Source organism: Mycena indigotica, assembly GCF_014461135.1.
Source record: "Mycena indigotica strain 171206Taipei chromosome Unknown Mind.scaff0003, whole genome shotgun sequence".
NCBI classification, from domain to species: Eukaryota; Fungi; Basidiomycota; class Agaricomycetes; order Agaricales; family Mycenaceae; genus Mycena; species Mycena indigotica.
This window is the reverse complement of record NW_023503002.1, coordinates 5,417,884-5,431,230: the sequence shown is the minus strand read 5'-3', so window position 1 is coordinate 5,431,230 and position 13,347 is coordinate 5,417,884. Positions and strand designations below refer to the sequence as shown.

The window sequence follows — 13,347 nt, the reverse complement described above, 5'->3', positions numbered from 1 at the left end:
GGGAATTGGAGTCAGCTACGAAATCTTGGGCTCTCTTAGTCGTCCTCCAGAGCGACATCGACATCGACGGAGAAGCTGCCATGCTGGTGAAGGGGCACCAGGCACAATCAGAATATAAGGAAATGCTCAAAGTGCATTTGGGGTGGGCTGCGCGCCCGCTGTTTCCGCCTTCGAACTCTGGCTTTTCTGTAGCCTGGGTATTAGGGTTTGGCCCTTCGTTCCGCACCCTTGCCTTGTCCTTAGATATGTCTGGATAGAGCGGGCTGGCGTGGTTACGCCGCGGTGTGGTGTAACATGAAGCTTGACAACCAGTAGCTAGTAGCTGTTTCTTTTGTGGTAGCTGCTATTTATGATCTACTTCTGACTTCTTGCTCACTAGAGTCCTATCGGCCGAAGCTCGTCTGATTTCCATCACGGATCGATGATTTGATGGCTTGATTGTTTGGTCACTTTGCTGTCACATCACCTTTGCCTGCCCATGTCCTCATCGTCTCAAAAAAGCCGCAAACGTCGTGCAACGGGCGCCCCTGTGCTGGTTCGGCACCACATCATGCCAGTGGAGGAGCTCATTGGCGCTCCACCAGACGCGCCCTTGACCACCTCGCTACATCGTGTCACCAGCGACAATCGACGTGTCAATACCGAGACTATTGTCGTCGAGCCTCCTTCACCAGTCAAACGAGCGCGCCTTGAACATCTGCACCGTCAACAGGCAACTGTCAATCTCATGCCCACCGAGGACCCAGAGAGATACGAGATGGGTTTGGAAGCCGAGGAAGACGAAAACGAGATGGAGACCAACCCCAATCGACATAGCCAGCCTGCTGTATGTATATTCTCTCATTTACGCTCTAGCCACTCTAATAGTGCCTCAGGACCCCGCAATGGACCTATGGATGCGACAATTTCGGGACCCATTTCTCCATTCTCTTCTATGGCGCGACGGAAGAGGCAAGGAAGGAGAGATATGCGCGGCGTGTGGGGACAGCACCCGCGCCGCCATATATCGCTGTTCTTCTTGTTTCGGTGGTGCTATGTGGTGTCAAGGCTGTTGCGTAGCCGCTCATCGTGCTAACCCCCTTCACTTTATCGAGGTGAGTAGTGAATTGAATCTCGAATACTCTACTGACTAGATTGTCACAGAAATGGACCGGCGTATACTTTTCGAGGACTACTCTTGGTTCCATTGGCCTACGAGTCCAACTCGCCCATCCACCCCATGAAATCTGCGAGCGCCCAATCCCAGGACGAAGCGACTTCGTCGTCTTAGCAGCTAATGGCATACACGAAGTTACCATAGACTTCTGTGGCTGCATGGGTCACGATGCCCATCACGTTCAACTGTTGAAGGCCGGCTGGTACCCAGCGACGACGGAGTTTCCGCGAACTGCTGCTACCTTCTCCTGCTTGGACAAATTTCATTATCTTTCCTTGCATGGGAAAACAACGACATACGACTTCTACTCTGCACTCGAGTCTTGGACCGACGGGACCGGTATCAAGCCCCCTGATCGATACTCGGTTTTCATGCGAATCTCCTGCCAATACCGTCATCTTCTGTTGCTCAAACGAAAGGGCCGTGGTCACGACCGCTTCGGTGTCTTGGGCACTGCACCAGGAGAACTTGCCACTCGTTGTCCGGCCTGTCCACGGCCTGGAGTTAACTTGCCCGACGGATGGGAGAATGCGCCTCCCGAAGATCGGTAATTATCTCCTGTCCTCAAGAGTCGGCCAATTAAGCAAGTTGTTAATAAGGTGTCTCTATATCATGTTCATCGCCATGGACGCTTGTTTCCGCCTGAAACGTCGGTCAATCTCCAACGAGTTACGCGATCCGGGTCTAGGAACTGGGTGGGCCTACATGGTCGAATGGGAACCATATCGGGCTCATTTATTAACCATAACGGATGAACAAGAGGTGCGTGAAGCTAGAAATTGCTGGCTTTGACTGACCTTGATTGTAGATGAGTACCTGTAGTGGTCTGGCCGCCCTAGATCATGCCAACTCCAAATTCTCTCGTGGTTACAGTGTAACCGGCGTCGGCATGGGTGTTTGCGCCAGACATGAGTTTGTCTTACCTAACGGGGTCGGAGATTTACAGGCTGGTGAGCGGTAGGTGAAATAAACCCCAGTCGAAGTAGATTATTAACGAAGCCCAGGTACGTTCGCTTCTTTCATGCGGCATATCGACGCCCGTTTATGGAAGATCCTCTCATACGACATCGTTTGTCAATGGATCAAGAAACTGCTCGAGCGACTGGCCAAGCTTCCCCCGCTAGTTCGTCTTCGTCTCGCCCTGAGTTTGATTCGTTTCGCTATTCCCAAGATGCACATCAAAGGCCATCTTGTCTTGTGCCAAATCTTATTTTCGTTGTTACTCATCCTCGGCTCGGGCATGACGGATGGCGAGGGAATCGAGCGACCCTGGAGCATGATTGGCGGAATTGCGGGCAGCACACGGGTGTGTGGTCCAGGTGCGCGTTGGGATCAGCTGGATGACCATTGGTCATTTTGGAACTGGATGAAGCTGCTACGTCTTGGTGGGTATCCTACTAGTGCCTGGTTATATGATACTGACTATCAATCTCTCAGCGACCTTGTTGCGGCAGAGGACCGACAACGCAAAACGAAGAGCTGGCGAAACAAGAACTTGACTTTGAACAGCTGTCGATTGGCCACGCAGATCGCGTACTGGATTGGAAAAAACAGGTGGATGAATTCGAGGCCGATAACACGAAACCTAATCCCTACGAGTACAAGTCCGACGGTAAGTTAACCTTGCTATGAAATTCCGTGCGCCGATTGACTTGACTTAGGTTTGACTGAAGCTGCGGTCCGCAAGATGCTTGAAGAACAAGAAGCCGAAGAAGAGAAGTCCGGGGCACTCCCCATTCACGACGTCTCCCCTACCGAATTCATAGTTGCCTTGTTAGATGCGGAGGGCGACCAGTACGTTTTTTTTGACTGATGTTATATATATCTCATGTTATTGACAGGCGTCGCATCCGGGGACTGGTCGAGGTCGGCAAGAAACGCTCCTCAACTGGAGTTAGCCTTCGTCGACAAAGGCGCAAGCTAAATCGTACCATCAAGCGTTTGCGGACTCTCCAAGCGACATATATGCCTGCTGCTCTCCGGCGTCTGGAAGCTCTTCACTTGCCTCAAGATACTCTAGCAGAGCGCGTGCCCCTCATTCCCCCATCCGCCCTTACTCCCGTCGAGCGCGATAATGGTGGCTGTCGAGACGGACTGGTCGCCATCGAGCGGGCTTTGCGAGATGCTCAGTGTCGCTCGTCGTTAACGACCCTGCAACTTCAACTACATGTCAAATCACGACTTTTGACTTACAAGAAGAACAACTTCGCGCGCGCAAGCGATGAATACGCACTCCAGATCCTTGGTAGACCAGAATGAGCGGAAAATCTTGCTATATTCCGAAAAATACCAGCACGCTTGGCGAGCATTGGTAGCGCTTGATGGAGACGACGACTTGATCTCGTGGCGGAAGCTCGAGAAGAAGGATATCAGATGTATGGAGGATGCCGAGGAGGTGTCGCGAGCGGAGCGGAAACGCGAAAGGGCAGAACGGAATGAACGCTCCCAAGACTTGGCTCTAGCGCGAGCTGGGCTTGTTGCTCTGCCAAGGGGTCCTGTACCTATGGAGACCAGCGATGCGGAAGAAGACGAAACAGAGGCTCAACTACCTGCCACACGGTCAGATCGACAACATGCGGCTCGGGAAGCCAATGCTCTGTTCAAACACGGAGAAAGTCGGCGTCAGGTATCATGGATCTGGAGCAATGTCCACAATTCTGCCGAAGGAGTTGAAGAAGGTGTGTGGCGTGGCACAAATTCCGTTTTAAGCACTAATTGCTAATTTCAGCTCTGCGCATCGAATGGGCCAAGTCCTATGCGCGAACTCGTCGTTGGAAGGAAGAAGTCAGGATATTGGCTGCAGAATGGGAAAGGCTGCCGCTCTCCTTTGGCGCTGAGGAACAGGCTTGGCTTACGCGCGGGAAGAAGGTCGACATAAGCGGACTGGGAGGGGAGGTCGCGGAGGGCATGATTGCGTATGCGACGAAACAAGCGGATATGTTCCGGAATCTCGCGTCCCGGGCGGAGAGTGCCCGAACAAGTCCGAAGTTGGCACGAGGAAAGCGGGGCGCAAGAGTGGTTAACATGGTCTACCTATCTTACGACGACGACGGGGACATTGTTGACGCAGATGATGAGGACGAGCATGGTAATGCGAGTGACGATGATGAAATGTAATTATATAAGTGTTACAATGATTATTTGCATGTTTTGTCTCAGAAATTGCTTGATTAACTTGCCCCGGCCCTGTTGCCGTGTCCCCGAGACTGATCTAGACGCGGGCCGCAATGAGATCAACTTCTGATGATGTTCGGAGTGTTTCCTGTCCCCTGCCGGGCGCTCCGGGGATTGATCCCCAAACCCCCGACATTTTGCGCAAAAACACTTTTGGGCAACAGCCCAAGTGTTGCGCATAAAATGAGCTGCAGCAGGTGTTCTTCGGCATGTCGAAGATTGATATCTGCTTTGGTGCGGCCAGGTACATAGGCCGCGTCGTCATTGCGAGCCTGTCGAGCAGCAGCTCGATACTCACGGAGGCTCAATCTGAAACTTGAGTGAGTAACAGCGGTTGCGCGGCCACAAATACTCACGTTGTGGTCTCCATCTTCTTGAGAGCGTGAATATATCGGATTTTTGAGGTCTCCGCTTCCGACGAAGTTGACTTGAGGGTAAGCAACCACTCGTGCTCCTCCTTGAGAGAGTTGACAAAGTCTTCCCCGCCCTCGATTCCCTCCTTCGCCATCAACCCTCGAACAGTGGTTTCCGTGTCGATTAGCCGGATCGCTTGCTTGTAATTATCGCATATAAATTTGCCTAACTTGTGTTAGAACCAAGAAGTATGCGAAGATAAATGGGACTTACTGAGACTGGGATATGTCTCGAAGGTGTCGACGTGCTTGAAATATGTCGTGATTTCCTGTTGTCGATGGAATACGCTGGCGTTACGACATGAGCGCCGCAAGACCATTTGAGCGTGAAAAAAATCGCTCCAAGGTCTCCAGATCTTCCAAGCCCAGCCCCTCGATGTACGTCGTCAGGTATTCAAGTTGACATAGGCGATTGTGCGCATGCCCGTGGAAGGAACCGACAAGGCAACAAAGTCGTCGTTCTCCAGCTAGCTGTCCGAGTTTACTGTTGGCAATGGTTTTCTTGAGGTTGCATGCAACGTCGTATCCACCAACGGCGTCTTCTTCTTCAGTATATTCGAGAAAGGCCTCCACGACCGCAAGCGCATATTTTGATCTGAAGAAAGAATGAGCAACCGACAATGAATGAGAGAGATGACAAACTTACAGCTCACCGCTTTGCACCATGTCGGCAGCCACAATTACGAAGCTATGGCGGCAAAGCGCCAGGAAGATTCCCGTCTCGTCAAAAGTCCCCCACATCTTAGCGGTAACATCGTTTTTGATATTTTTCCAACGACTAGCACAAGGATTTTCGTCCCCCTGAAAGTAATTAGACTCATTCTACCGAGCAATGAAAACGGGAATATACCTGACTCTCCGTCGTCAATTTCTTCCCGCCTTTCTCCTTCGCAAAGCTGTCGACATGTTCTCGTGGGATAAAATACCCATCCGACGCATCTCTGTTGTCCGGACGCTCCTTGCTCTGCATCGCGTCGCCATCGTCAGCGTCGCCATCGTCAATCAACTCCTTACGCGCGACTCGTTTCAACGAGTCGTTCCCATCCATCGCCCATAGCATACTGAACTTCAACTTCGGCTCGTCGATGAGCTTATACGTGCACGCTGGGCACACGTTCTTGATGCGCCACGAGTAGTTATTGCGACCTAAGAGAGCGAGGACCTTATTGTCGGCTCGTCGGCGCAATTCCAGAAGCAGGTCGTATGCGATTGAAAATTGCTGCAGTAAATATGGACGATGGGCAATCTGAAATGACTTAGATTGTTGAACGGCATAAACAGATGCCACGTACGCCATGGATGTCACTGAGGGTTCGAACAAACGCGTGAATGGTGAACTGGGGGCAACGCGCATGAGCGACACGGAAGAAGTCCAGCGTCTGGATTGAGATGACGACAGATGGTGCCCATGGCGCGCATGGGATGAGACCCTGTCGAATAAGAGCGGCCGCAATGCCCCCAGCTGTCGGGTCGAGCCAAACATCTTGATCGTACTTTGTTTCTGTTCTACATTTAGCCAGCGCTACAAAACAAGGGGAGAAAGCCTACCAAACATCTCAATGATAGTTACTGGATACATATCGGCGCCATCTTGACCTTGATGCTCGGTCGTCGACGATCTTGGCGATGCAGAATAACGAAGGTATGCTTGAAGAAGATATGGGAGTTGGATAGCAAAAGCATCAACACGTCGTTGTGTGCGCTCTCGCCGTGTTCGCCAGTCACGGCGTTGGGGACTATAGAGAGTAAAAAAGGGAATGCGGGAAGGAAGAGTGACTGACCGCAAATGCAAGCCACCCTTGAGAGTTTCTTCCAAAGCATCAAACTCTCCCCCAGCATGACTCAGTGCAGCCCTTTGAGTTCCATCTAATACACCTCCAAGCGAAATGATATTCTCGCGAGCGAGTAGGTCGGTTGCATCGAATTCGTCATCATTTGCTAAAGTTTGAAGAGCCGCAAGATTATCGAGTGCTGCCCCACTCATAGCTACATGAAAAGTGAGTGAAGTATATGCTCTGCCATACGTGAAACCCCTTACCTTGCTGGTCTTCGTCAACAGCCTGGGCTACAGTCAATCGATGTTTTTGAATTGCTGATGTGGTGAGCAATTTCCGTTGGGTTGGGGTCGTTGTAAACAGGCCCAAGGCCGGGGTGGAGGTTCCCATGACGGTGAGCTTTCTCGACCTGGCTTTTGACTTGTACATCTTTGACCTTTTGAGCAAGGTCAGGACGCACAGTCTGAGCACGCACAGCCATCACACGTCACATCATTCACACTTCTTCTTCTGACTCGACGTCGTCTTTGCGCCTTCACCCAACCGCTCGACCCAGACGCTGCTCTTGCCCACTCTGCAAGGCTGCTACCCGAGCGTCGCCGCATTTGTGGACCGGTGAGCGCTCTGTCCTTGTTGCCGTAGCGGAGCCCACTGACATGCATTAGTTATTCTTCCACGAGCGCTTGCACGAGCGCTCAGAGCGGAAAGGCTCGATCTTACCAGGTGCGTGGACCTTCCTCTTCTCCAGCGTTTCTTCTCAACCAAGGCGTTTGTAGCCCCACTTCTTGCGCGCTATGCCTCTGTGCGCCTTGATGCCTTGCCGACTGCTTTATCGCGACACATACCAACCCTCATCCAACACATACTAAGCATCCCACATCCCACTCATACCCACACCATACTACACCTACCACCAGGCCACGCCCACTCTTTTCTTCACCCCATGGACTACCATACACACGTACACGATTTATCTACCCTCCTCTCGCCAGTTTTACGACATTTATTGCTACTCTATCACAGTCGCCATTACTCTACCAGTAGTCTACATCTCCTACCATTCTTTTACTTATGCTTCATCGATTCCGACTGGCCTGTGGGCAAGTAATCTTGCCCACAGGTACGAATTTTGCTGTATTGTGGTCCTAACCCTAACCCTAAGCCAAAGACTTCGCGAAAAAGGTTCAAGACCAAAAAGTCGGAGCCTTTCATTTTCTTCACCGTGCTGTTTGTGGCTGTTCAAATCTGAAAATATTTTAGGAGGACACTCATATTGACTGCCCGAAGACATCCATGTAATTCCTAAGCCCAAACTGCAGCTATGAATGTGTCTATTGAACCTCTGCAAGCGTTGCTTGAACTTTGAGTTATTGTCACACTTGACTTGCCTTCGATATCTCAACACTCTTCAGACCCAACTACAACTATGGGCCGTCGCCGAAAGTATCATACCCCAGAAGAACAGCTGACTGCCCGTCGCGCCACACTCTTGAAGTATGAGCGCAGTCCAAGGTTTGGCACTCAATCTTCTCCTCGCTTCCAGTTAACTCGGGCCGATTGTTGCAGAGCAAAAACCATCCGAGCCGAGTCGAGGAAGAGACGCAACACGCGGAAAGTAGCCAGGACTCGCATATCTCGTCTTGGGCTCCCCGACTTAGTCGAGGACTGGGCATGCGCCGACCTTCATAAAGAGCGCTACATCTTCTATGATATTCAAGAGCCAAACTTCCAAACTCGAGATTTAGACTACTGGCTTCAGCCGCCGCCATTCAACACTCTTAGATCCACCAATGGCGATAGAGCAGAGCCGGAGGATATCGACCTTTGCTATTTATGCTGCGCGGTCGATGGGCTACTGTATCAACGTGAGGTCCAATTTGAGGCAACGATGCGGGAAGAATATGGAGCCATCAGGCGTCCTAAGGTCATGGATTCTTTGCGGACGACTGTGCAAGAGCTCCTCGCTCAAGAGTGGCCGCAGATGGTGAAATTACAGACTTATTACCCCATTACATCCTCCGAATACTACGTCTATGAAAGACATCTGATATTCTTAGCACGTAGGATATACCGGTTGTATTACCTACGCTTCTTAAACTAGACACAGTGGGCTTGAAGTGGCCATCGTCTGTCTTGCGGAGAAGATCGGAGTCTTCCTCCGACGGTGACTGTGACATTTGTGACTGGATTCTCTTGCCAGCTCAATCGCTCAAGGCGGTCGCTAGCCTTAGGTAGCCTCACTGGGGTCGCTCCACGCGCTGTAGTGAGTGAAAAACAGAAGGTCTCGCGATGTTCTCTGACGATCTAACTGCAGGTGCCGATGGACACGGAAACTGGCTTCTGCAACCCTCCATTTTTTCCAAGCAGCAACTACAAGGACTGCGCTCACCACGACAAGTCGGATAAGCTCCTGTACTGGATGGTCCCTGGAGTTGGAGCCTTTTCACTACAGTATGTCGTTGCAAAGCCGATTTACTTCTGATATTGAGTGACAAAACTCAGAAGTGCGGCTTTGGCTGTCCCAGGTGCGACACCAGCCGGTGTTACTGCACACCTTACTTGAGACGGTTTGAAAGCTCACTGGAGGCTTCTTTGCGCTTTGGAACATGACAAGATCGACGAGATTGCGTTGGGACACCACAAAGACCTTCGAATCCCTCATTTCCTCAGCATCAACTCTTTCCTCAGCTTCGGTTGTTTTGGCTTCTTCAAAGTCAACCACATTGACTGCAAAGAAATCTTCTTTCACTGTCCAGCATATTCCACTCCTCTCAATGGAGCAACTGTGGAGGAAGATGATGGAAATAAGGACTGGGTTGACGAGTCAGCGGTGGCAGAGGTGACGAGCACGCACGCGAGTCGCAATCCCACTCGCCCAGTTATCGCTCGACACCCTCGCAAGCGCGCCAAGAAAGCTGCAAACTTTCGTGTAACAGCCAAGCTCCGTAAAGCTGCGAAGGCAAAGAAGGCAGAAAGTCTTACCGACGCAATCCACAAGTTACTCGAGCCGCTTCGCCTTGCCGTTCCGGGACTCGCTCGAGAGCATGGGGTCCCTGAAGCTGAGATAATTCGGCGTCTCACTAATGCCTCTCGCAATGTTATCAAGAAGAGGCGAGCCGTCAACAAGTACAACGCAAAGATCGCCTTCCTCATGGAATCTCTAAATGCTGGTATGAACAACTTCATGATTGACGAGCACTATCTTAACTGAGTTACAGATCGTCCAGCCGGTGATAAGTACACTATGAAGCAGGTCAAGGCGATGGTGCGCGAGGATCCCGAGTTGCTGTCCGATATCACCCCGGAGCAACTCTCGGAGGCTATCGATGCGATTGAGGCGAAACGAGAGAACGAGAGAAGTGGGGTCCATGGTGACAACATCTCGGCAGCTTCAGATGCTACTTCGACAATCAAGAATATTGGCGAAGCAGTAAGTACTTGCTGTCGATGACTGCTCAGTAACTTATACAAGTTCCACAGATGGTCGAACTCGAGAAGCGGACCGGGATTATTGGCGCGGCCTTCTTTACCCGTGGCCATATGAACGACACGGTTTCACCCGTCGCGCTCGAATCTGGTGGCGCACTACGATTCTTTTTGGAGATATTCAAGAAGGACGAGGCTCAATTATGTGCCTTGTTGGAGCTTTGGGCAGTGGCGAAACGGAAAGGTAGGCAATCTCTACTTTTCTATTTCAGTGTTGCTGACCGACATTGTTCTAGGCTCTATTGCTGCGCCAACGGTGTCGGAAATGAAGGTCAAGGCATCGGAACTTATCCAGGCAGGGCTAGGTATATTCTCTCAGTCAAGATATCTGTCATCTGATGTTTACTTGCAGAGGATGTCGTCGGGAAACGGGTTCGTATGAACTTCGAGAATTACGCGGAGAAGATCGTCGCTGGTCATAACGTTGCATTACGCTGGCCTGATGCGCCGTTCAAGCGCATGTCGCTCCAGAACAACACCGATACCCGCCTCATCTACCGCGCACTGAAGGACAAAACCTGTAAATGGGAGAAGCTTACCGATGATGGAGTCGAGGAGGAGCTCAAGCGTTTGAAGGAGCTTCAAAAACGAGGGGAAATACCAGCTCCGAAGACGAGAAAGCCGCGGAACGACAAGGGGTACGACGCGGAAACGCAGGGTTGCGGGAAATGAATCCGACTCAGAAGATGACGACCACAATGACGACGAGCACCAAGAAGATAGAGATGGTGGTTCCAGGAGCTCTATCGAGCAGAAACGGAAGATGCTCACCACCCTTTCGCGGGCAGCCGCTGCTCGAAAGACTGCGAAGGCTTCAACATCCAAACCCCGACCCAAGCCTGCACAGAGGCCATCTCGCCGCGACACGACAAGCAAGCCGACGCCGCAAAAAGACAGCGAATCGATGACGACAGCGGGAATAGCACTGATGAAGGTGCACAAGAGAGACACCTTCGCAAGCGTAAACGGGATCATTCCGAGGAGGAGGAGGAGGAGGGTCAGCGGGGCAATAAACGGAAACGTCAGAGGAAGGGTAAGGAGAATAGAAAGGATGATGGAGGGAATGCGCTCAGACGGTTGCAAGAACGTATGGGAAAGGGCTCTAAAGCACCAGCTGGCCCTCGTCCGCACCCTCTATGGCTAGATCTATGCATAAAATGCTGGTGAGGTCCACAGAAAGCTATCCATAAGATATGGGTGTTTCACCAGAGACCTATAACTGAGACTTGTGACAGGAATTGTGACAGGAGATCAAAACTGATATTACACAACAGGATTAACAGATATCACTTATGTAATATCATATATAATATCCTTAAGTCCTATTTCTTCAGGCCGATGACCCGGTATGTAGTTAGGGGGACTGTGTGATAGGGAAAAGAGATTATCATCCTAATTGGGATGAAATTGATGGATCTCTATATAGCCATCAGAATCACTGATGCCAATCAAAAATGGTTCCACATCAAGGTATATATCTAGATGCCATCACTCCATCACTGATAACCCTCTCAGGTAGTCTAATAATAATAAATTCAAGGGCTGTTATATATTACAAATAGCTGGACCCATATCTTATGCATAATATTCCCTGGACACCACCCATATCTTATGCATAGATCTGACTATAGGAGCTGTCGTCCGAAACCTCGGCCTGCATTTGGAAGTCACAGGGTCAATGAAGATACCGAGAGTCGCGCATTTGTCAAGGGCAAAAAGAGACAAGGCCCGCCTGGTCAGAGAGAATAGTAGTTTACATTGTTGACAAGCCTAGACATACCATACTTACTTGATTTTTCTACCCTAATTACTTTGTTTAGACTCTGAATTGAATGTTTGTCTTGTTTTTGTGAGCACCTGTTAATCCCATATACCCTCACATATTAGAAGTGTCGACCCATCTGATCACTGATGGGATCAAAATATGCTGATTTGCTTCTTCTTACTACAATAATATGAGCACATTTCTTTTTCTTAGTTGAATCTAGGATTGATGGGATTGATGGGATCAACATGCATTGATTTGGTTCAGAAGAGGATAAAACCTGATATCTACTGAAATTTCTTGAGCTGAGTCTTATTTCCTTATATAGCAATATGGCTGATCGCATCAAATAAGTTGATATGCCACCAGATATGCACTTAACACTCAAAACAGGTCTCAAGCTGCAGAATTATTGCAGATTTTTCCCCCCAAATATCACAGCATAGGCTCCTAAGACACTTCCTTTCATGCAAGAGAGGTCACCCAGATGGGTCGACACTTCTAATATGTGAGGGTATATGGGATTAACAGGTGGGCTTACCACCCGCAAACCGACGGACAAACCGAACATGTTAACCAAGAGCTCGAGCAGTACATCCGGATCTTCACTAACTACCAACAAGACGACTGGGACGAGCTCATCCCTGCCGCTGAGTTTGCCTATAACAACCACATTCACTCCTCCACTCAACAGGTAATGGTCATTCTAATTGGAGAGGATATGTGGAATCCACAGGTGTGTCAGGGGAACCCCCCGCTTCGGCCTCCTTCGGACCCTCCGAGCGCATCCGAGGTGCATCCGACCGGCGCCCCCCTCGGACGCTCCGACCCACCCCGACCATCGTCCACGGCCTCCTTCGCCCGCACAATCACCGATCCGTCAAGACCCTCCCAACGATCACCTTGGGACAGAGCCTGCGACGCCGCTCAGGCCTTCTGCGCTCTACGTCGGCAGTTACGGACGACCAGTATATAGTTGGCGCCCTAGCAGGCGGACCCTTAGAGTTTCTTCTCTTTGGATCCTCCCCTGCTAGGTCGGTCCCTCCGTGTATTTCCCGTAGCTTTTATTCACGCTTTGGATCCTCCCCTGCTAGGCTTTCGTCGGAGTCTCCAGGGTTGCCCTTACAATAGTTCGCTTGCGCGTTCCCAGCTGTTCCAGCTCCTCCACCCTTGCTATACCAATCCAGCACTCGTTGGTAACGCGACACGCCAGACACCATTAGGCAACTCCTCTAACGAGATAATCACAATCTATCGTCGAGTTGTTAGGTTGAACGGTTACGGTTTAAGGTCGCCGCAATCTGCAGCCAAGCCCTCGTTTCCACTGAGTCATGTTTCCCGTTTAACCGCACCTCCACATGTCCTTGTCCTTGCATAAGTTCCGAAACTGTGTTCCAATACTGTCAGGGACTGATCTGTTCGCAGCCTGGTTGAACCTTCATTGGAGCATTCTGAGTTCGAGTCCCAACGCGTGCCAGACCAAATATGCCTTTTAGTTTACACTCCCTTTTGGTATATATATATATCTGCTGTTGTTTTTGGTTGTTGTAAGAGTCGTTCTGAACGGCCAGTTGCTGT

The 13,347-nt window shown here is 50.6% G+C and overlaps 1 protein-coding gene across 1 annotated transcript; it reads left to right on the top strand.

Annotated features, from left to right (window-relative positions):
• Positions 1 to 478: 478 nt before the first annotated feature.
• Positions 479 to 4,273, top strand: MIND_00401500 (CxC2 domain-containing protein; the record flags this gene model as incomplete). Its single annotated transcript, XM_037360840.1, has 11 exons — positions 479 to 826; positions 876 to 1,094; positions 1,144 to 1,703; positions 1,756 to 1,918; positions 1,965 to 2,106; positions 2,161 to 2,462; positions 2,594 to 2,768; positions 2,818 to 2,950; positions 2,998 to 3,401; positions 3,472 to 3,834; positions 3,885 to 4,273. 11 exons carry the CDS (start codon positions 479 to 481, stop codon positions 4,271 to 4,273), a joined length of 3,198 nt encoding a protein of 1,065 aa, XP_037223725.1.
• Between the last annotated feature and the right edge of the window lie 9,074 nt (positions 4,274 to 13,347).